Here is a 22,543-nt window from a genome sequence, read left to right as displayed (position 1 = left end):
TTTAAGTATTTTTGTCTTGATTGATGTTAATGTAGAAATACGCTTCAATACAATACAGGTTTTGAAATAGGATGTTGACACAGGGGCACTATGGAAGAGAAGTCGAGCATTATGTAATAAAGCAGAACTCACCTACGTTGATATTGTACTTCAACGGTCCAAATTCCATTACAATTGTGCGATTAATCAACTGACTAAAGCCAATTTAGGCGCCCAGGGTGTGCAATATATCTCCCTTTATATCAGTGTACACATTTAACTGATCTGCTCTTGCTTTTCGTCTCTTGAAATGTATTTTTCAAGAGGATTAATCTAACTGCATCTTAATCCTAATTCAATTAAAGTTATCTTGACACCATTCTGTGGATCTCCTCACACACAGAAGGATCTCTTTGTTCTCCCTTTCTTCACCCTTCTGCTGTTTGGATGAAAGAGTTGGAAAGCAGCGTCACTTCATGAGACCCTCAGTCAGCTGAGCCCAGTACCTTTTTACAACCTCATTAGACTCACACACTTGATGCAAATGATCCCCAGTTTTAACGACCACCAGGGGATTTAGCAGGACATCTGGAGCTCAGCTCAGCTCTGCTAATGTATGTGATTACTTTAATAACATGTGGTAATACTTACTCATGCAGGGGAAGTCCAGTTCACTTGTGTTTAAAAAAGGAAGTTGAACATATAATTCACTGTTCCCCCTTGTAACATGCACGATAATAATAATAATAATTGTGCTGTCATTCATCATCACAGGGAAGTGAAAGGAGCCTTTTGCTGCATGCATTTGCAAATAAATGGAGCACTGTATCAGTTTCATGGAGCTATCATATGAACTGGTTGTTGACTCGAAAGTTAGCCCTTTTAATCGCAGATTCTGCATTCAGGTGGAAAATAAGTAGGCAATGTACTCCAAGGAATTAGGACCAATCACGTTTAAGCAGGCGTTAGCTGTAAGCAGTTTGTGTGGAGCAAAAGAGGATGAACGCATTGGCCAAAATGTAATCTAACAACCCATTGCTTATCGTCTGACAGACAATTAGCTTGTTATAGGCTTGTAAACTGGCTCATTGTAAAATATCCGGACATAGTTTAATCTCTCAATCCCAGCTCTATTTGTTGCGTCTGATATCGCTACTTTGGCTGTTAACTGTGTTGACGGATCAGATGAATATTTTCCAGCCGAATCACAACTTAAAGCCTGCCTAATTCAATAAAGAAACTGCCAAAAGACTATAACCTTGCCAGAAACCCATTGAAAAGCATTACACACACAATAGAAAACACATAATAAGCTTCACATCACACATTCCTTGGTGTTTTCTGACGGAGAAAACTAATGTTTGTTTCACAGCTGATTGTTCCAAATTGACCAATTAAAATCGAGTATTCTACAAAGCGGCGTAATGGCGAAAGATAACATGTTGGATATCTCAGCCAACAGAGAGTGTAGTCAACAAATTATATACAAAAATTGCCAGGTCAATTATAATAAGTAAAGAAGGTCCTCTGTTATCCCCGACAATGATTTAACACACCTTACGTCAATCAAATATTTGTTAAATTAACATGTCATTATGATGAGAGAATGGACAAAACAAAGTATACTGAATGTTGTATCTGTGTTGTTGATTTGGCAGAAGCATGCCCACTCACTGTCACCAATGAGCAGCCAGTAAAGGAAGATGGTTTGGATATTCGCTGGCTACATTTAAACCCCAAACAATAATATCTCCTGCCCCAAGAGGCTTTTTGCCGTCAAGGTTTCCAGATGGATGTCCATGCACTTTAATAAAAATTGCTCCCCAAGTGATTAATTATAGCTTCTGGGTTTACTTATGCGTTGTGTGGTCCAATGCACATCTCCCGCTGGCCTCCGCCTGCTGTCACTCATCTCATAGACTTTACTTTGGGTTGACATAACACACTTTAAAATAGATTTGTTTTAAACCCTGAGTGGCTGCACGGTATCCTAACATAACCGGGGTTGGAAGAGTAACTTTACTCCGTTACAATTTCTAGTTACCTGTAAGAAAAGTAATCAGTAACCTAATGTGAGTATCAAAATATAAGGAGTAATGTAACCTGATTATGTCCTGTTACTTTTGGATTCCCTCAATATCAAATGCCAATACAATAGAAAGAAAATATCCATTAAATGTGTTTTACTTCAGTACATTATATCCATACATTTTAGGACCCATTTTGGCCCACTTCTAATCTCATTCTTTCAGTCAGGACCATCGGTGAGAGTATGGAAGAGGATAGACGGGCAGATTAAAAGCTTTGCCTTCTGGCTCGCGATGAAGAGAGAGCAGATCCAGAAGGCAAAGCTCTCAATCTACCAGTCCATCTTCGTTCCTAAGTGAATTATATAAGATAACAAAAGAATGTTACCATAGAAAAGAAGAAACCAAGATATTTTGTGTAAAAAATGTGTCAGAGATTTTATCAATAAGAAAACCTGCCTTTCATTAAGCATATTCAGGCAGCAGCCTATACACCCACACGTGAGCACATACTTCAGTTTAAAAAAGCAGAAATAAAAACTGAGCTGACAGAGAATGCTCCGTTTTAGATAAATAGTCAAGGTCTCTCACACTATTTTATGAACATATAGGTTCACCTACTGAATTAAAAAAAGGAAATGAACCAAAGAAAGTGAAAACCATAAAGCAAATTCAGTATAGGTATGTAGATTACATTCAAAGAAGGAATACAATCTGAATGAAACGCAATAAGATCATTATTAGTTGTAATCCCCAATTTTAGAATTTACCTCAAATCTCATTATATCCTTTTCTATGTAACACTCATGAACTTAGTCTTTGTGATTTATGTCTTTTTTAATTTGAAAAGGGTTCACCCCCTGTGTCATGTCTGTTTTTACGTCTGTGTTTGATGACCTGATTTGGTTCACCTGGTTCCTCTGTGTTTTGCCTTCCCTCCCCAGCTGTGTCTTTTCTTTGTGATTAGTCTTGCATATAAGCCTTCCTCCCCTTGTGTTTATAGTCAGTTCGTCTGCTTTGTTCCTGATATGTGGTGTATTTCGTACCTGCCTGATTCCTATTGTTCCGGCTCATGCTTATTCCCCTGATTCCCACACCCGAGGCCTGTACTACGAAGCCGGATTTTCGCTTAGCGAGCTAACTTCAGGGAAAACTCTGGGTTTCCGGTCCTACGACGCTGGTTCACTTATTAGCGGGCTAGATCTCCATGGTAACTTATGCTGAACGGCTAGCCTGGTCCGGAGCAGAGGCCTATACTACGAAGCAGGATCTTCGCTTAGCGAGCTAACTTCCTGGATTTCCGGTCCTACGACGCTGGTTCACTTCTTAGCGGGCTAGATAACTTATTCTGAACGGCTAGCCTCCAGAGCAGGATTGGTTCCAGGATAAAAGCACTGCCTGCTGACCAATCAGAGCTCAGTGTGCAGAGTTTAAAGCGATCAATTCATATGACAGGAGAAAGGAAATACAGTTTAAACTGCCGTTGCAGGAAAGACGGCCGGCCAAAATCACCGACTGTGTGAACGTGAAAATTAATAGAATATCCCCTCCCATGTTCAGAGCAATCTGACTATTATAACATTAGCGTTAAGAAAGCTTACTTAAATATCTGCCACAACTTAAGTAACCGGATCAGAGTAACATTACGTACAGTCCGCGGCACTGTGAGTGCAGACGTCGATGTGTCCCATTATCATTCATATCATATCATATCACATCATAATGTATCATATATTTCCTTATTTGAGTCAGCTTCTTGAGCCGTATCTGGCCGTGCAACACTCACAGTGTCACATACTGTATGCAGAAGTATTATTTTAAGCAACACATTAAGTTGACGAAACACTCGAGTCAAATGTAATTAAAGTCAGATCCACTCGTGTCTTGGACGGGACAGTGATATCACAAACCTGTTAATGTACGCATTCAAACACTTTTTCTGTTACCAGCAGTATTCACCTTGCAGGTGCAGCTATGTGGCTTTTATCTTGGATAAAGTGTTTAAGTCATGGATGTTTAAAGTTTAACGTCTTCATATTTGTCTAATTATAGTTGACTTTTCATTCAGGAAGTATGACGTGCTGCGCTGTCAGTATGCTTGTCCATGTTTGTGATTGGTCGAATGCTCCAAATACCACCCCTTTCATGTGAACGCGCACCTAACTAGATAGGGCAAAGCTGGCTTGAGCGATCGAGTTGATAGCCAGCGTCGTAGGACAGTTTAGCGAGAGCGCGTTTGTTTTGGATTAGGTAAGCCGGGTAACTCAAACATATCCAGGTTAGGTTGAACCGGCTTCGTAGTACAGGCCTCTGGTCTGTATTCAATTATTATTTTTGTATTCAGCTGTTTTGCCTGGTTCCCCTTGTTTTTTTGTCATCAGCTTTTTCTTAATTAAAAGCTTGATTTTGGTTATGTATTCCTGCCTCCCTCTCTTACTGCGTTTGGATCCAACCTGACAGTAACTCTAAAACAGTTACCTTTTTCCTGTTCTGTTACATTCGTTACTCCCAAAGCCTGAAGTTAACAATACATCCATGATCAGTTCAGTTTTGAAATGCTGAGCCCGGATAAGCAGATTGCTGTTAGCTTTCATTCATGCTTCACAATCAGCGACTCTTTGACCAGCTACCTGGATATGAGCTGGCGAATGACACCCAATCATTTTCATACACTCAGCTTCCCTTATATCCACTTATCACTTTCACACCACTGATACGGTCTGATGCTGCATTCCCCTCAATCAACATGACCTTTGCTTTACTCCGTGTGCTGAACTTCTCATGCTGTTGCTCAGATATATTCTCCATGCATTTTGCATACGGGGGATTCGTTTTCCCCGCCGAATCGTTGCTGCTCTGATGTTTCCAGAGCGCTACCTCAAAGAGCAAAGCCTTTTCAGCCAAATCACACTGTACAACCATTTCATAAAAAATCCTTAACATGGCTCTTTTTTACTGAACGTACCACAGCAAATGACAGCCTAATTTCACAGTTTGATGGGGTTTCAAATGCTTGTTGAAGAATCCATTACTGATTTCAACAAAATATGGTGAGAGTTGAAGCATCCACATTCGACCAAAAGGGAAACGTTGTACTTACAAGACTGATTAGGCTGTGATTGGTGCTTAGAAAAAAGGGATGAGGATTTTGCCAACCAACACTTATATTGATATTGCTCAAAGGAATTGATCTCTTTGTATACACAAGGAGGAACAAAGCTGAAGACAGAATGGAAAAAAATGTGCATTTATCCTCTCACAAAGATCTAAATCTCTTTACTAGAACAGGTACTGTAGGCCTTCTTTATAAAAACACAACAATAAAGACACAATATATGCCAGCTTTAGCAGCCGAGGCTAGACTGTATCTCACAGCACAATCCCTTTAATACACCCTATCTACAGGAATGTACAGTATATGTCTGCTATGTGAGGAATGAGTCAAGATATACGGTGTTTCTTGAAGTCTTTAGAAAAAGAATCCATTTTCTAAGTGGTCAACAGGTTGTTTCACAAGCACCAATACACTGTAAGTGTGTGACCTTTCTGTTGAGAGAACATCCAGTTTCCCTTTGCTGATTCTTGTCCTAAAATATGGCTGCCATTTAGGTTTAGTCATTTGTTCACGCGTAGACTACTGGAGGTTTTAAACTGGGCTGCTAATTGCACAACATCAATTACACTGTGAGTCAGCATGACGTGAACTCTTTAGCTTTAATTATGTTATTCCTAATAAGGAAGGTAAGTATGTTAAATGAGCATGGACAGCACAAGTGGTTTGAATAGTGCCTGAAGAAAAGTTAATGAAACTGAGCTGAAACCAATTCAACTATGTGACCCACATAGTTTTAATCACAGGTGAAGGGCACTTTGAAAAATCTGCTTATTGATAGAAGAAGGTCGAGCAAAGAGCGTGATTTAATTTAGAAAAGAGCCACCTAGCAGTGAGGATAAGACGGACCAGTAGAAGAACATTAGACCTGTGCAGCTCGATAGCAGCGACTCCTCCTCCCTCTTAGGAGTCAGAGGTTGTTGCTGCCTTCTTGGCCAGGTCAGCATTGAAAATTAGATTTTATTTCAATGCTTTTTTATCTGGTTAAATAAAGGTTAAATAAATAAATACATTGTCTTTGTTAGTGAGAAGATGTGTGAGTGGTATTAAGCTTTGTCTCTGCAGCTGTTAACAGCATCATTCTGGGATAATCCCCTGCGCTGCAGACCCCTTCAGCTCTCAGGAATAAACAGTCTCTATCCCTGGGAGACCAAATGATTTAACCTCTTAGCAGGTAAAGTCTCTCCCCAAAACCCAATGCACCAGTCACTGCAATAGATACTCGTAATGTGCCTGACCGTGATAAATGAAAATACAATCTGTGTTGTTGTGTTCAGGGCAGCTTTTTTTAAATCAATGCATGCTAATACTTTCATTTCATGTATTTTTGAAAGATAGAAAGTGGTGTAGAAGCAGAGTAGGGATTTATGGCACAGTTTCATTTACTTACAAGTGCATGGGAAAAGTCTGACAAACCTCCAGCAAAACATACGCTGATATAAATCTATTAGTTGTGTTATTGCTATGCAGTCAAACAAAAATTGAGGAACAAATCCCATCAACGCTGGGGGTATTGCTTCTATTTTGGGATTTATCACGAGAGAATCACATGCCAACCCAGGAGGGGGGAGGCTCCCTTTGGCAGTGTTCCCCGCAGAGGACCGTTTTTTTTTCTCTATATTTCTTGGTGCTAGAAAATACCAGAAACATGTCTGAAATGTGCACACCGTGCTCCCATACAAAGAGTCTTATAAGTCTTTTAGAGGGTGAAGACTGTATGAAATATACTGAAGATAGTGTATTAATATTCGATCAAAAGAAGTATGGTTGCTTCTTCTTCCTCCACTTCCCTTCCACCCCCTTAGGCACCAAAATGCATCCCTTTTTTATGAGGCTGCTAGTTGCATTTTGTGTACCTCACATTTGAAAGGTTTTCCATTGATGTTGTGAAACTCTCTGGACGCTGTTAGAGTTCTAAATGAATTGTGAAATGAAGTGAGGCTAACCACCTGCTGTTCTTGTGTATACATAAACTCACAAATATTCTTAATCCTCTTTGAAGCCTAGAGTTTGTGCAAGTCATATTTTGTTTGAGGAGGATCGGTTCGAGCAATATGTGTGGTTTTGCCTTCAGACAGAAAAATAACATAAACAGTCAGACGTTGATGTCTCCCTACCTGTTTGACTGCCCATAACAGCCTGCTGTAGCAGTAGAGCATCACCAGGATGGGTAGGCCCAGGCAGAAAGTGAACAGGCAGATGATGTAAGCGTGCGACTGGGACGTTTTGACCGTCCAGGACACGGAGCAGCTGGTTCCCGCCCCCTCGATGCCGTAGCTGCTCCATCCCAGCAGAGGGGGCACCGTCCAGAACAAGGAGTACAGCCAGGCGCCCCCAACGGCCAGCAGGGGCTTTCGGTAGTCTGGCCCACGCTTGTTGTATACAGTCAGAGTGCTGTAGCGGTCGTAGGATAGGATCACCAGAGAGATGAGCGACACAATACCTGGAAACAAACAGAGAAGCAGTGAAGTGAGAGTGGGAAGCTCTGATAGCAGCACAGTACTTTCAAAACACAGCTGCCAGAATATTAACCAGAACCAGAACATTTGATCATATCACCCCTGTTCTCATTTCATTGCATTGGCTCCCGATTCACATAAGATCTGACTTCAAGATTTTACTATTAACCTTTAAAATCTTACATGGACTAGCACCTCTGTATCTATAATTACCCCGCACATATCTACCAGGCTCCCACGATCACATAATGCCAGTGTCCTTTCCATCCCCAGAATTAAAAAAGCATCCGTAGGTGGCAGAGCATTTTCATTCCGAGCGCCTCTCCTTTGGAATCGTCTTCCATATCAGATCCGCAAAGCTATTTCCGTTGACTCCTTTAAAAGCAAACTCAAAACCTGTCTCTTCGCATCTGTCTTCCTTGTAAAATAATTGTCATCACCTAGTTTCGGTTCATCAATACCATCACTCCAGTCACATGCTTTTAACACATGGCAATACTTATGTTGATGTATACTGTAATGTTTTTATAATTTTTATGCTATGACGTTTGTATTTTTATTTATTTATTGCTTTTGTTTGCTTTGTACAGCCCTTTGAGGCATTTCTTGTGATTTGGGGCTATAATACATTTGGATTTGATTTGATTTGATACTGTGATGGTTGTTGGGACATTTCACAAAAAAACCCACATCAAAACCTTATTGTGGCGCTAGAAGAAAAGTCCAAAGATCTCCAAAATAAAACTAGGATTCATGAAGAGCCGTACAAAACGATGTGGATGTTGAGATCTTTCTGTGGATATTAAAACCTTCAACCTGCTGGTGGCACCACAGGTTGAGTCACGGATCACCAACGTCATTGGGGTTCATCCTATGGCGACCATGAATGTCTAAATAACACTGTTTTGTTATCCATCCAATGTTTGTTGGATATAAAGTCTGAACTGAAGCTCCCTTTTGGAGGGAACTATGGGATCTTAGCCTTTGCAGACCATTAACCTGCACAAAACCCCATGTAACAGACTACAGGGTTAGGAGAACCAGATGCATCAGGATGTCTGGTAACCCTATGCATAACAGAGCCACTCATTTTGGGGGCAAAGCTTTCAATTAGAGCGTATTTCCGCCTCTGCAGATGATGAAAGCAGAGTACCCAGCTAGAAATGTTTGGTTCTCAAAACATTCTGAGAATGTTACCATTCACTGTTCTAGGAATGTTTTCAGCGGGAAGTTTTCTTTTGGTTCTCGGAATGTTCTTCTGAAAGGTAGGATAACGTTTTCTAAAAACATACTTAAAATGTTTGGTGATAACCTTCTTAAGATGTTTTTGATAACATTGTTCGAACATTTTGCCCTACTATTCTTAAAACGTTTTCAGATGGACGTTTTATTTTGGTTCCCAGAATGTTCTTCTGAAAGGTAGGATAACGTTCTCTAAAAACATTCTTAAAATGTTTGGTGATAACCTTCTTAAGATGTTTTTGATAACCTTAAGATATTTTTGATAACCTTAAGATGTTTTTGATAACATTGTTAGAACATTATGCCCTACTATTCTTAAAACGTTTTCAGCTGCAAGTTAGATTTTTTTATGTTGCCAGAATGTTATTATTTTAGAGTAGGATAACGTGCTTTATCGTTCCAATTTATCAGAAGTCTTTTTTTTCTTTTCTTTTTTAAATGCGACCAGCAGCTAGTACAAGTCACTGTCGGTGTCACATATACTGGAGGGGACCCAGAATCAGACTCGGAATCAGCTGGTGAAAGTAACATTTGTTTATTAGAAAAGGGGAGCTGGGAGTGGAGGTTGGTTATGGCGGCAGTGGGAAACAGGTGTTCCAGGGTGGGTAGAGAGGCCTGGCTGGTCTTGGGAGTGTGGAAGGCCTTGGATTCCTCCTGGGAGAGACATACAAATGAGTGTCAGGCAAAAGCAGGCAAAGTTGTCAAAGAATATGCTGGTAAAAAGCTAGAGCGGCACGCAACAAACCGTTCACGGCAACAATCCGGCAGGGAATGAGTGCAGGCTGCAGGCTTTCATAGTGTGGCTGATGAGCAGGTTGCAGGTGTGGTTGATTGGAGATTGCTCCCAGCCGTGTCGAGCAGACCAGCAGGCAGAGAGAGAGACACACAGTAGAAACAAACACATACAAACACTAACAGGGGTTTCAGGGACGGGCAGTGACAGTCGGTCCATTCTTCTATATGTCTGTCGGTCTCAAATCTAAAGGGTGCAATAACAATTTTTATCCAATATGCATAAACAGCGGACACTGTTTATACGCAGCCCTCACAAACCACACACGGCCAGATAGCTTATCCAACAGTTAGCCCCTACATACGAGACACAACCTTTATAGTCAGAAAAAAGTGTGATTATTTTCTGATATTTTACACATATGATATTATGAATACTGTGGGCCTACATACCTTAGTGTGATTATAAGTGCATGTGAGTGAATATTGGCATGCAAATTCGTTTTTATACGTCCTACACATTGTCTCAATGCGCTCATACATCTTAAAGTTATCACCAAAAATGTTAAGAATGTTTTTAGAGAACGTTATCCTACCTTTCAGAAGAACATTCTGGGAACCAAAATAAAACGTCCCGCTGAAAACGTTTTAAGAACAGTAGGGCATAATGTTCTAACAATGTTATCAAAAACATCTTAAGAAGGTTATCAAAAACATCTTAAGAAGGTTATCACCAAACATTTCAAGAATGTTTTTAGAGAACGTTATCCTACCTTTCAGAAGAACGTTCTGGGAACCAAAATAAAACTTCCCGCTGAAAACATTCCTAGAACAATGAATGGTAACATTCTCAGAATTTTTTGAGAACCAAACATTTCTAGCTGGGAACTCACACATGCCACCGCAAACATGCAATATCTGCTTACAGCTTATCATGAATTACATACTGTACTTGTTTGTCTTTTTCAAAAGGAAAATGTGGTGACATCAGATTTTTTAAAACATCCTTTTCCAACAAATGCAACAAGTTTGTTTTTTAAAGCACTCTAGAAATAAATCTGACGTTGACCATGACCGTGTTAATATTTGCCATCACAGGAACGCTTTATAAAAAAAGAATAACATCCTGAAAACATTTTCAGAATGTTTCTTGGAGAATGTTCTTCATTTGTTATCATGTAACATTGAGGGAACGTTTTATAAAGAACATCTTTAATGTGTTACCCCAACAACGTCCAAAACACATCCTTAGAATGTTGCAGGCAAAACGTTCCACCTTTGTTAACATATCACATTAAAGGAACATTTTATAAAAAAAGTTTCTGTCATCTCAGGCCTCAATAACATCCTGAAAACATCCTCTGAATGTTGCAGTTAAAACGTTATGTCTTAGTTAACCTTAAACCTTATAGGAACATTATTTGAAATAATAAACATCCAAAAAATGTTCTTTGAACATCAGATTAAAACGTTTCTTTAAAACATTATTAGAACCTGTAGGTAATGTTAGCCAAAGTTGTGAGAACGTTCCCCCGCTAGCTGGGTAGGCTTACCTTAATTGTAGCCACATTAGCATACACGGTGCTAAAACACCCGGGCCATTTACAGACCTCCACTAAATGAGGTCTGATTAAAAGGATCTTGCTGTATATGTCTTGCATGCACTGACAACTAGAGCTGTCCATCAGATCTCAAAGACTCAGGATAATGCGAGGTCTGAGCAGGGCATTGGATGATAGGATTATCACACCGGGTGACTCAATAATGAACTCATCCACTCTCCTCACGCCAACTTAATTTGAGGCATACTGAGGCCTTTACTGCCACTCCACTTAATAATGAGTCACTGAGTAACTAATTACATTTGTTCAGCACTTCCTTCAGTGTTGCTGTGTTTTGAATATGTGAATGTCCTTGAAAGTCTCTACCTCTCTCATTTGTTTTTGTCTGGAGAAATGTCTGACTCCACCTCTTATCATTCCGGTAGGGAGAAAAAACGATTCAGCATGTATATCTTTCAAAAAGTCTCAATTGTCTTGGGTGCTTAACAGAAGATTCAGCAACACTTTTTTTTGCAAAACAGTCACATGCAGATAGAAAAAAAAGAGGATAATGCCACCTGATGTTCCCGGTAATGGCTTAAGCCGGAGATAAACTTGCTTTTAACTTTTTTTTTGCAAATGGCTGCTTATCCTGTGTCCGTTCAGTGTTTTCTGTTGTGCATGATATCAGAAATAAACCTTACGCGTCCGCATGATGCACTTTGAACATGAACATCAGTGAGCAGTATTTTGTGGTAGATTTAGGGGCTTACTTAAACCTGCTGTGATCTCCTAATCAACAAAGTAGTAACCATGACGTCCTTGGATGTTGCCATGTCTTTGTCATGCTTTATATGGGTGTAGGACAACCAAGAAGTTAGCATTCAAACGGTTCCCTCGACAAAAAGCATTGGATGTGGGAATATTGCAGAAAATAAGCTTTGTGGCCAACTCCTATTTTGATTATATTGAAGCAGGATAATCTCCACATGTTAACATCAGTTTGTGATTGTTTAAGCGTAAATGCACTCGGCAGAAGTAAAAAGCTGACGTTAGGCTATCAAAAAATTACATCACAGTCACATGGCTGCGCATCACCATTATGTGGTCTGATTTAGTCACTTTAGTCACCGTTTTTATGACAGTCAGAAGCTTCTGACATTCACCAGCGGGGTATTTACTAATGTATTTTAAGTTATAGTTCTCTGTTGTGTCCTTTAGAGCAATCCTCCAGTAAAACTATGTAATACATCTGCAGGTATGTGAATAGATACATTCATGACACCACCGGTTCTATAATACTTGAACGGGTGGTTTAAGAGCAAATCTCCTGCCTCTCACAGTCTGGTGGGTCAGACTTCATGTCACTGCTTTCCACACATTGTCATGGAGCAGCCGTCACCTTATGGTACTGTGGGATTTGTTGTGCATTATATACCACTCAGAATATAATACAAATATTATTTAAAGCAGCTACATTCAAATTTAGAGAGGACTTATGCTCCGGAAAGGTCTTGATCTTTTCAACATTAACCCGACACGGCTCTGCTTCTCCTCTCTGGAGCTCTTGACCTTTCTCATTCTTTTCATCTTGCCGTGTCATGGCATCATGATCATAAAACAAGCAGAGACTAGTAATCCCCCCCCCCCCCCCCCCCCCCTCTCTCTTATATTGGACGTCCAGAGGAGTCTCACGCACCTGTAGCTCACAGTTCAATTACACCGTATCACCATCTGGCATTCAAGGAAAGGGGAGTTGGAGGGCATGACCTCCGGTATGTCTTGAGAAGAACATGGAGCCCTCCAGTTTATTGCTTGGCAGGTCTGTAGACTTTAAAGGACAAACTTAAGATCACTAGTAGAAAATCATGAAGTATGTCTAATCAAGTGTTGTACAATGTTGAGATACTTGTATTTCCATTTAATGCTATTTTACCCTTTCATTCCACTACATTTTAGGAGCCAATTTTGTACTTCTTAATTAACTACATTTATTTTAAAGCTTTAGTTTCTTTATATAGATTATTAGTTAACACAACATTTAAATAAACTAATACCTAAAACTTATAAATAATTATATTATATATATTATATAATAATAATAATTATAGCTTAATCCAGCAGAAGTATAGAAAAGTACTTGTTATGGCCCATATAAAATGGGCCATAACATGTACTTTTACTTTTGGTACTTGGGTATATTTTGATGCCAATACTCTTGTAATTTAACTTTTTACAAGTTTACGAGTATTTTTACAATTAAGTGGTGGTGAAAAGTAACAAAGTACATTTACTCAAGTACCATATTTAAGTTCTATTTTGACATATGTGTTACTTGAGTATTTTCCATTTTATGCTCCGTTATACTTCTACTCCACTTAATTTCCGAGCGAATATTGTTCTATTCAGTAGATTCAGCACATAAGTCCACGTGTTTTAAAAAGCATCTAGAATAGGCTTCACGTTGACCAACTACAACATTAAAATACCCTGGCATGTATTTGTAAGTGATAAAAACAGGATCATATAAAATTAGATCAAAATATAGTATTGTGTGTATGGGTGAAAGGAGCCATTTTGCACATTTTGGCCGATTTATTTCTGTAACTATTCTTAAGTACAATTGTTTTGCATGTTTTCTTAAGACCATAGTATCTCTTAAAAAGAAACTGAGTACTTCCTCCTACTCCATTATGTATTGCTTCTTTCTCTTTAGTAAAACATCTGAGTACTTTTTCCACTACTGCACAATATAGACTGAATGAATACATTCAAACCTTTGTGCCCATTCCAACGTGACTCCAACGTGATTACTGGAAAATCACAGAAATACCTTGGAAATTCATGCAGCGAGCATGCAGACTCCACACATCAGATAACCACCTGCTGTTCAAACCTTATTGAAGTGAGTTACTGCCAGAATATGTATGTGACATCAAAGGGTGTAGGAGAGGCAATGTGACGTCTGAGTAAGAACCTTTGCAGAGACTTCTACACAGAATGAATGTCACCATACATACTGCACTATACATGCAGAACACTAACAGGACAGCTTGTGTATCTCTGGTGGAATTTATTTTATTCAACAATAACAGTGTATGTGCATAAAATCAAAGAAATGCATATTTTTTTCGTTCCTGCACTTCCCCCAAAGGCCTGCCCTCTCCAGAAAAACAACTGTTATTTGTTCAAGCAGCTTTAACAACCAACTGTTTGTTTATATTACCTATCAAAAGAGGGAAGTCGTTTGACATTTTATAGCTCAGTGCACCGCAGCACTGTAAAGCTTAGATTGTGGGATGGATTTTCTTTTGTTTGTGGATGGTGGTGGTTGCAATGTTTATAGTTTGCAGTATACAACTACAGTATATTAACACATCAAACGGCAAGGAGAAGGAGATGTTTAATGACCTAATATCGGCTGTTTTGCATCATACTAATTAAGAGTTTTCAACCTATAAATTGAATTTCTTCCACATCAGAATTACGACTTGATAACTGTGATCTTCCTTGGTCTTTCATCAGACAAACCCAGATGTAATGGATGAGGTGTTGTAGGCCTACTCTCAGTCGCTCTGTAATCTCAGGCTACCTTTACATCTCTTTCATCACTGAACCGACGTCTCCTGTGTGATCAGCCTGAGTGTCGGAGTGAAAAAGGCTTTTTGAGTCAGAGGGCAGCACTTTGTGAAATCACGCTGATGTGGACATGCTGCTCATATTCCAAATGTAGGTAAAGGAATTGGATTGTTTGTTAATCTGTCTAAATTCATAAACTTAAAGAGGCCCTATTGAGCTTTTTTCCTATGGATTGTTATATATCCCCCCCCCCCCCCCCCCCCCCCCGAAGCGCCTCCATTGGACTAGTGACATCACTATGTGACACCCATGCATCTATTGGCTAGAGCTTGAACACATTGTATGTGATAGGTTAAAGGGCGGGACATCTCTAAGCCAGCTAACCAAGCTGGTTTCAGACAGAGGGTGTAAGAGGTGCTGCAGCACAGGCAGTATGAGACAAATAAATACTTTTTTGAACATTAAAGCATTAAATATGTCACAGTAGAGACACTACTGTAAATACAAATACATATCAGAAAATGAGCATTAAATGTCCTCTTGAACAATATGCACACAGTCTGTGTACAGTAGGGAAGAGCAGTAGCACACAAAATATATACAGATTTTTTTAAACGTCACTTTAAACTGTATTGTTTGTCTGATGTGGTCAGGGCTTATTCCATTAATCCTTGTCTTGTTTTCTTTACATTGCCCAGCAGTTTCAGGAAATAACCTAATCTTTTCATAAAATAAAAGCCTTGTATTTGTGATCTGTTTTTAATGACTAACGTCCTCAGCTGTCCGTAAGGGGCTGCAAACAGAGTCAGGAAGTATTATAAAATATCAGACTAATGCATGTTTGCTTATTGTCTTTTCAAGGGATTTGTTGGCAATATGAAAAATAAGGATTAAAGCCAGACTTATCCTTTAAGCGTAGGAGCGGCAGAACAAATAACCCTTGAGTATAAAGGCCAATGCTATCTGAATGCACTTTGAATGTTTGAGGTCAATGACATAACATTTTGTGTTACTACTGGAAGAGATGACAGCCTTGGATTTGTTCTTCTTGTTTTGTTAAAGAAAGGTTCATCAGGGTCCTTGGTTACTTGAACTCCTAATTATATTCCTCTGGAGAAAACAGTGCTTGTCTTGGTACAAAAGAGACATTGCAGTAGTAATCATATCAACATTTGAAGGATGGAGAAAACCCATAGTGAGAAAGAAATCGTGCTTCCCTTATAGGACTGTCATTCCCATACTAAAAAAACGTTGTCTCATTAAAAAGAATAATTATAGGATTTGACATACGTAGCAGCATGAAACCATTTTGTTTATCTAGCTCTATCTCGCACAATGAAATAACTGTCTAGCTCAGGGGTCGGCAACCTTTTTGATATGAAGTGCCATTCAAACATTTTTTTTTTATCAGCGTGCCGACGATCGTGAATTATCAACGGGGGGGAGGGGGGGGTGGGGGGGGGGGGGTGAAGAGCTCGACGAAAACGCTCGGGCAAAGTGATGTTTTAAACTCAGTTAATGGGGCTCATTCACTGGCGCTTCCACAAACAACAACCAACATAATTGTTAGATTCAAATGAAGACATTATTCAAGTTTACATTAACTTTGGATAATAACACGGGAGAAATGAGCGGAAGCGCTCTCTTTTCCTCTCTCCCCCTCTCTCCCCCTCTCTCTCTCTCCTGACAGCCTGTCAGTATCTCATGCAGCTCACTAATCCAGTAATGAGTGACAGTGAAGAATACATATATTTATAACTAGTTTAGCTTGTTCCAGAGGTAGATAAAATAGCTAAGTGTGTTAGGTCTTAACTCTTGTGTGTTCTGCTCCGCTCACCGGTCCGTCACAGCGGGCGGAGCTGCAGGATTTCTGCTTCACACACGTTGCATACCGCTATTTTATTGTCTTTTTCGGACACCTTAAAATACTGCCAGAGTGATGAAGCGATTTTGGCGAGCTTGTTTTGCCGCACACAGAGAAAAGTGTCATGTATTTTACGTCTCGCGATCGGCCTTTTTAGAGAGCACCGATCGATCGGCAGAGAGTGAGTATCGGCCGATATCGATCGCCACGCAAAAACTGCGGCATTTTTACAGCTCGTTATGAGTATTGCAATTTGTGAAGTGCTTTCCTCTGTGGTGAAACTATGAGCACTGCATTACGGAGGAAAGCGGCAGAAAGTCGCCTGGAGTTAAACAGAGCGGGGCTGCGCTGCGTGCATGCATCCTTCTGCAGGTAACGGGGAGACGCGCTCTGGCGGCGGTCTCGTTCAGGATCCGAAAATAAAATTTAAATATTTTGCACACTTATTCCACTTATTCCTAGTGTGCCACTGGTTACGGTGCCGCGTGCCATTGGTGGCACGCGTGCCAGGGGTTGCCGACCCCTGGTCTAGCTTATCAATTTGCTCACTCCCCAATCCTGTTTCTGCTCACAGAATACTTTGAAACATGTTCCTGGTTACATAACGTGTTTTTCAAAGATGATGGTGCCAGGGTCAGGCTGTGCAGGTGGTCTGACTCCCATACAAACACCTGCCAGTATTTTCCACTCATTCTCCCATACACCAATACATTTTAAATGGTAAATGGACTGCATTTGATATAGTGCTGTTCCAGTCTTTACAAACCCTGAAAGGCCTTACATATTCAAGCCAGCCTTCAACCATTCACACACATTCATACAGAGAAAAAGGCAACATTAAACTGCTGTAAATATCTTGCCCGTGGATACATTGACATGTCGATGACAGGTGTATTTTTATTTGTTATGTTGAATCTGGCTATAGGTCGTTAGAAATGATTCCTCTGTCTGGATTCTAAACAACATCTGTTGAGAAATATGTCACTAATGTATGAAGTGTTTTTTTTTAAATGCTATGATCTGATTGAGAACATCCATTGCTTGTATTTGAACAAAGCCTTAGTGGGCAATGCCACACTACTTTTTTTTTAAACAAAACTGAGAGTGAAAACTGAGGAGAGTTCAAGGGGTTTACCTGTTCCTGAAAAAAAAAGAGCCTTTGCTGAAGTGCCCTAAAGCTGCATTCCTTCTAATGTCCAGCAGGAGGCAACTGATGTAGGTGTATAAATCTATGAGAAAATGTTCCTTATTCTCCCTTGATTCATTACCTCAGTAAACCATATATTAGTAAGGTTATAGTCCTGAATGCTACTTTAAAATCTTCTTCAAAACAGTTGTTTTTTTCCACGATAAATCAGTGTTTCTTTTAGGCCGTGCCTATCTTTTGATTGACAGGTCAGTACTACAGGATTATCTGGTTTGCGTGTTTTTGTATCATAACTTTCACGGTGTGTTTATAGTTCATGAAAGTCTTGTTCATCTTTAAAGAACTTTTCTAAATTGATGGAATAAGAGTATCTAGTATGAGTCATCCTGCATCATGCCTGTTTCATCTGTAAAAATACCTTTAGAAGACTCGGGTGGCTTAATACGTCTTCACTGCTCTCTGCAATATGAATGTCACCTTCAAAAGGCGTTTATTTTTTAACTTGCTTTTAACTTGCCTTGAGCAGAGCAACACAGTGTGATATGACACGATTACACATGAAGTGACTTCGAGGAGCAGCTCCTCTGCTATCTCATCTGATGGTGGAGATTGTGGCAGGGAGATCTATAGATTAAATGAATAATTTAAATCCGGCATTTCCGTAAGAAGAGTGTTTGTGGTCTCACCAAAGCCCTCCACTTGTTAAAGCGTGGCCATGCATCAATAGACATGTGAAACAGATGGTGTATGAATGATCTTTCAACAACACTGAGAGAACAAGATGTTCTTGACGATGTTAATGTGCTGGATGCTGTTCAATATGTGAACACATTTACATATTGTTTACGCTTCATTCAAGTATAGGAGTACTTATTGTGAACGATGCTGCGAGATTGATGAGAATCAAAAACCGTAATTAATCATCACAGCATGTTTACACGTTACCCTAATATGCGAGACAAAGTACACATAATGTTATTAACATGCACCAAATGAGGTCTCAGAATATCATGGTGAGATTATCTTTATGCAGTTTGTTCACATTGATAGAAGAATAAGAAGAAATAAGAATTAAAATAGAAAACATGACTCTGTTTCTTCCGCACTTGTACCCGCTTGTATCTGCTCAAGTGTCTTGTTAAAAGATTTATGTTTTTTCATTGCCAGTAATATATATAAAGATATCTATCTCTTGATATCTAGCTCCAGCATTCAGCACCATGAGTCAAGACCTGTGTGCAGCAGGCGAAGATTAAGTATAGATGAGAGGGTGGAAAAACTATATGTGACAACAGAGGGAAACAGGAACATTTATTATACAAAGGGAACAAAAAGAAGAATACATTAAGGAACACATTTCTTCAGGGTGTCTTTTAAAATTCTGCCAAGCACAATATGTATTCAAAATGGATGAGTGGAGATTGGTTCCCAAGAGACAAACAAGGAGTAACCCTTTAGGAGGTCGACAGGAGAGATACCTGCAGTGTTCGGTGTAACGCGAGGAGTCAAGTTGATTTTCCAGCCCTGTAATTGGGCTCAATGATTGGAGTGATTATGTATTCACAGCAAGCCTGGGAATTAACAGTTTTTTCAGAACAACAAGCGTGCAAGTCAAGTGGAGTATTCAGTATGTGTTTGCCTGAATAGATAATTGCTCAATTGACTGCATCAACTCAAACAATGTGGAGTCCATTTGTAACAGTGAATTATGGTTGTAAAAAAGCATTTTAATGCTTGATGTTGAAAAGCCAGTAAGAGCTTTTATCCGCTCAGGCCAGCACTAATCCACCTCAAACATGCATTAGTACTCTTGCCAACTTCCTTTCTAATTTGTTTCTTCTGAAAACCTGAATCTTTCACAACAGGACTTTGTTTTCAATCGTTTTTGGACAACATTGTGTATAAGTGTATATCAGGAAATAGATGTCAGTAAATACATTCTCCGGAATTTGTTGACAATAAGAAAAGATTTCGATTTTTTTTTGGCTTTCTCATCACGTTTGGGAAACTTATTTCAGGTACACCTCTCTAATTACAATAAGAGTAGTAATCACAAACCCCAACAAAGCATCACAATTAGGTTAACTCACACAACGTTGGAATTTTGCCAAGATCTTTTCAGCTATTTCAGTAAAGCAAACAATCTCATGTTTCTTTTAAAAAGAGGCTTGTGAGAAGTCATAAATGTATTTCATGATCACACTTAGATGCATAGTGGTGTATATGTTAGGCGTTAAGCAACAAGAGATTGCAGTACAGATGTGCCAAACTAGGTTTTGATGGCAAAACAGCAACAATGTCACCACATATTTTGTCCCTAGGTATAGAGAGCACTGACTAGAGCTTTTTTTGACTCATTATGAACATTCAGCATCATTTTTTCATTCTCACACAAAGGTTCACACACATTGTATACCTTGACACCAAACTTGCCCTTGCTCCCTTTTCTACCCTTCCAACAAAAAAGCCAATTATTTCCGCAAATAAGCATTTACAGCTTCATTTGAGTGAGTCCCCTCAGTGAAGTCATTAGACAGATGGTGCAGCAAAGAGAGGGTCTGCTCTACTGAGAACATCAACACATCCAATCCCCTTTAGATCTCATATAGTCACTGATCTACTGTGAGAGGGAATATAAGCAACGAACAAGTGATATGGTGATATATCCAGGGAATGGATTTGCCTATTTACACTGAGCTATACCTTTAAATGTTAAAAGATATAGGCTATCCAGTTTCCGTTAATGTTTCAGTAAAAGCAAACGAGCAGCAGTCATTTCTACTTTTCATAATTTACTTCCCAAAAAGTGGACTACTATATCACAATATATTGTGTTTTTTTATCTTTACAGAAACAATTTGTTTAATTTTTTGCTACGGAGGCATGCGTAACATATAAAACCATAAACACCTGTCTAGGTTGATTCAAGCCCTCAGTCACAGCCTATGATATAAGAACCAATGTTGTATTTGTGATTTTTAGTGTCATTTAAGTATACAAAAAATGAGGCATCACAAAACATTGCTATTGTGATCTTTGTATGAGTAACCTGGTTTGTTTTTGGCCACTTAACAGATGTAAAAAAACATGTAAGCATGCAGTTATATATTAAAAGTCCTCTTTATAAAATGATAAACTATATCATAGAATATGAAAACAAAATATTTGTAGGATCTTCAGTATTATTCAAAATAGAAAAAAAACAACTGTCAATGACATACTGATAGAAACGTGTTTTTAAGTAAGCATAGCACATACTGTAAGACTCACATAAATGTACACTCAAACTATTTTGATATGTTTTTATGCATGCTTCTTAGGTAATATTAAGCTGTCTTTGGCTCTTTTCTGCTGTAACAATGTAAATCTCCGCTCTGTGGGACTAATAAAGGTATTCTGATTCTGATTCTGATTGATATATGTCGAAAGGTTAACTTTAACTCAAACCACAATCAGTTTACCAAACACAGCAGTTGAAGCTGTGTTTTTACTCAAGGATCAGCAGGGAGCATCAGTAAAAGGCGCTCACCAAAGCAGGAGTTGATGAAGCCGTACCAGCTGCAGCCGCTGCGCCCCAGCAGCCACCTGCCCCGGATACTGGAGGCGAAGCTGAGGGTGGTGCCGAACAAACACACCAGCATGTCACTGATGCTGATGTTCAGCAGCAGCATGTTCACTGGTGTCCGCAGTTTCTTGAATTTGCAAAACAAAAGCAGCACGACGAAGTTGTTGAGGATGCCAAAAGTCATGATGAAGCCCAGCACCACGGAGAGCACGACGAAGCCGGAGGGAGACAGCCTCCCTCTGGCTTCATCGTGCTCGTCCACCAGCTCCATGTCACCGCTCTGGTTAAAGCTGAAATTCAGAGCATCCTGACCAGAAAACATCCTGCTGTCCATGCATCGGAGCTTGTCCTCACTCTGGGGCAGTTTTGGAGGAGGGTTGGTGACTTTGTTTAAAGTTTAAGAGCTTCCTTCTTAAGTCTTTCTCTCTGCTGTGTTTCCTCCGGGACATGAAGACCTGAGCACTTCATGTTTTCACATTCCTCCACAGCTGCTGAGAGCATGCAGCTGCTAAAACGATGTTAAAAAACTGACACAAAGGCTAAAACGAGATCCAAAGGTCCACCTGTTACCGTGAAGCTTCGCGCGTCCCTTTCTCCGTATTCAGCTCATTTCAGTCAGCGTTCAGGCTTTTCTGACTCCTTAATCATTTGCCAAAGATATTCATCTCTATTCTTCACAGTAAATGAAAAGACTCAATCTTATTCTAACAGTTTTTTCCTAAGTTGGGGCAGTCTGTTCTCTCCAAGTCACCACTATTTGATGCATTGTAATCACATTGAAGACTCCGGCAGGATGAGTGTTGCGTAAAGTGCGCTTTGCTCCACCGCCCAGCATCCTATAAAGGAGGCTCCTATACGTCACGGGACATGGCTCCTACTGTACGTCACGGGACATGGCTATGACAGGGGCCAACACGATGTGTGTGTGTGTGTGTGTGTGTGTGTGTGTGTGTGTGTGTGTGTGTGTGGGTGGGTGTGTGTGTGTGGGTGTGTGTGTGTGTGTGTGTGTGTGTGTGTGTGTGTGTGTGTGTGTGTGTGTGTGTGTGTGTGTGTGTGTGTGTTAAACTTCTGGAGTCATGTTGTGAAATATAGTCAAAACTTAAATATGATTTTATTTAAACCTGGAGTACATTCACAGGCAACCCTGCAGCATACAAATAATTAAACTATACCTTCACCTTTACCAGCTTAAACACATGAATGTATAAGTAATTATAATCAAACCATATAATATATATATTGTTCTGAAATGGGCCAATCTGCATAAAGAGTACTTCTACTTTAAGTATATTTTGA

At 39.7% G+C, this 22,543-nt stretch overlaps 1 protein-coding gene across 1 annotated transcript in view; it reads right to left on the bottom strand.

Annotated features, from left to right (window-relative positions):
- tmtops2b (teleost multiple tissue opsin 2b) overlaps positions 1–21,983 on the bottom strand; it is a 33,972-nt gene extending 11,989 nt beyond the window's left edge. The window contains exons 1-2 of the mRNA XM_034128380.1: positions 21,212–21,983; positions 7,236–7,561 (exon numbers count right to left, since the gene is read on the bottom strand). Of these exons, the coding sequence (XP_033984271.1) occupies positions 7,236–7,561; positions 21,212–21,581 (696 nt within the window). The 5' untranslated portion in view covers positions 21,582–21,983. The remainder of the gene's footprint in view (positions 1–7,235; positions 7,562–21,211) is intronic.
- Positions 21,984–22,543: the final 560 nt, after the last annotated feature.

The sequence above is a fragment of the Trematomus bernacchii genome, unplaced genomic scaffold, assembly GCF_902827165.1.
Source record: "Trematomus bernacchii unplaced genomic scaffold, fTreBer1.1, whole genome shotgun sequence".
Classification (NCBI taxonomy): domain Eukaryota; kingdom Metazoa; phylum Chordata; class Actinopteri; order Perciformes; family Nototheniidae; genus Trematomus; species Trematomus bernacchii.
This window is presented reverse-complemented; position numbering and strand designations above follow the sequence as displayed.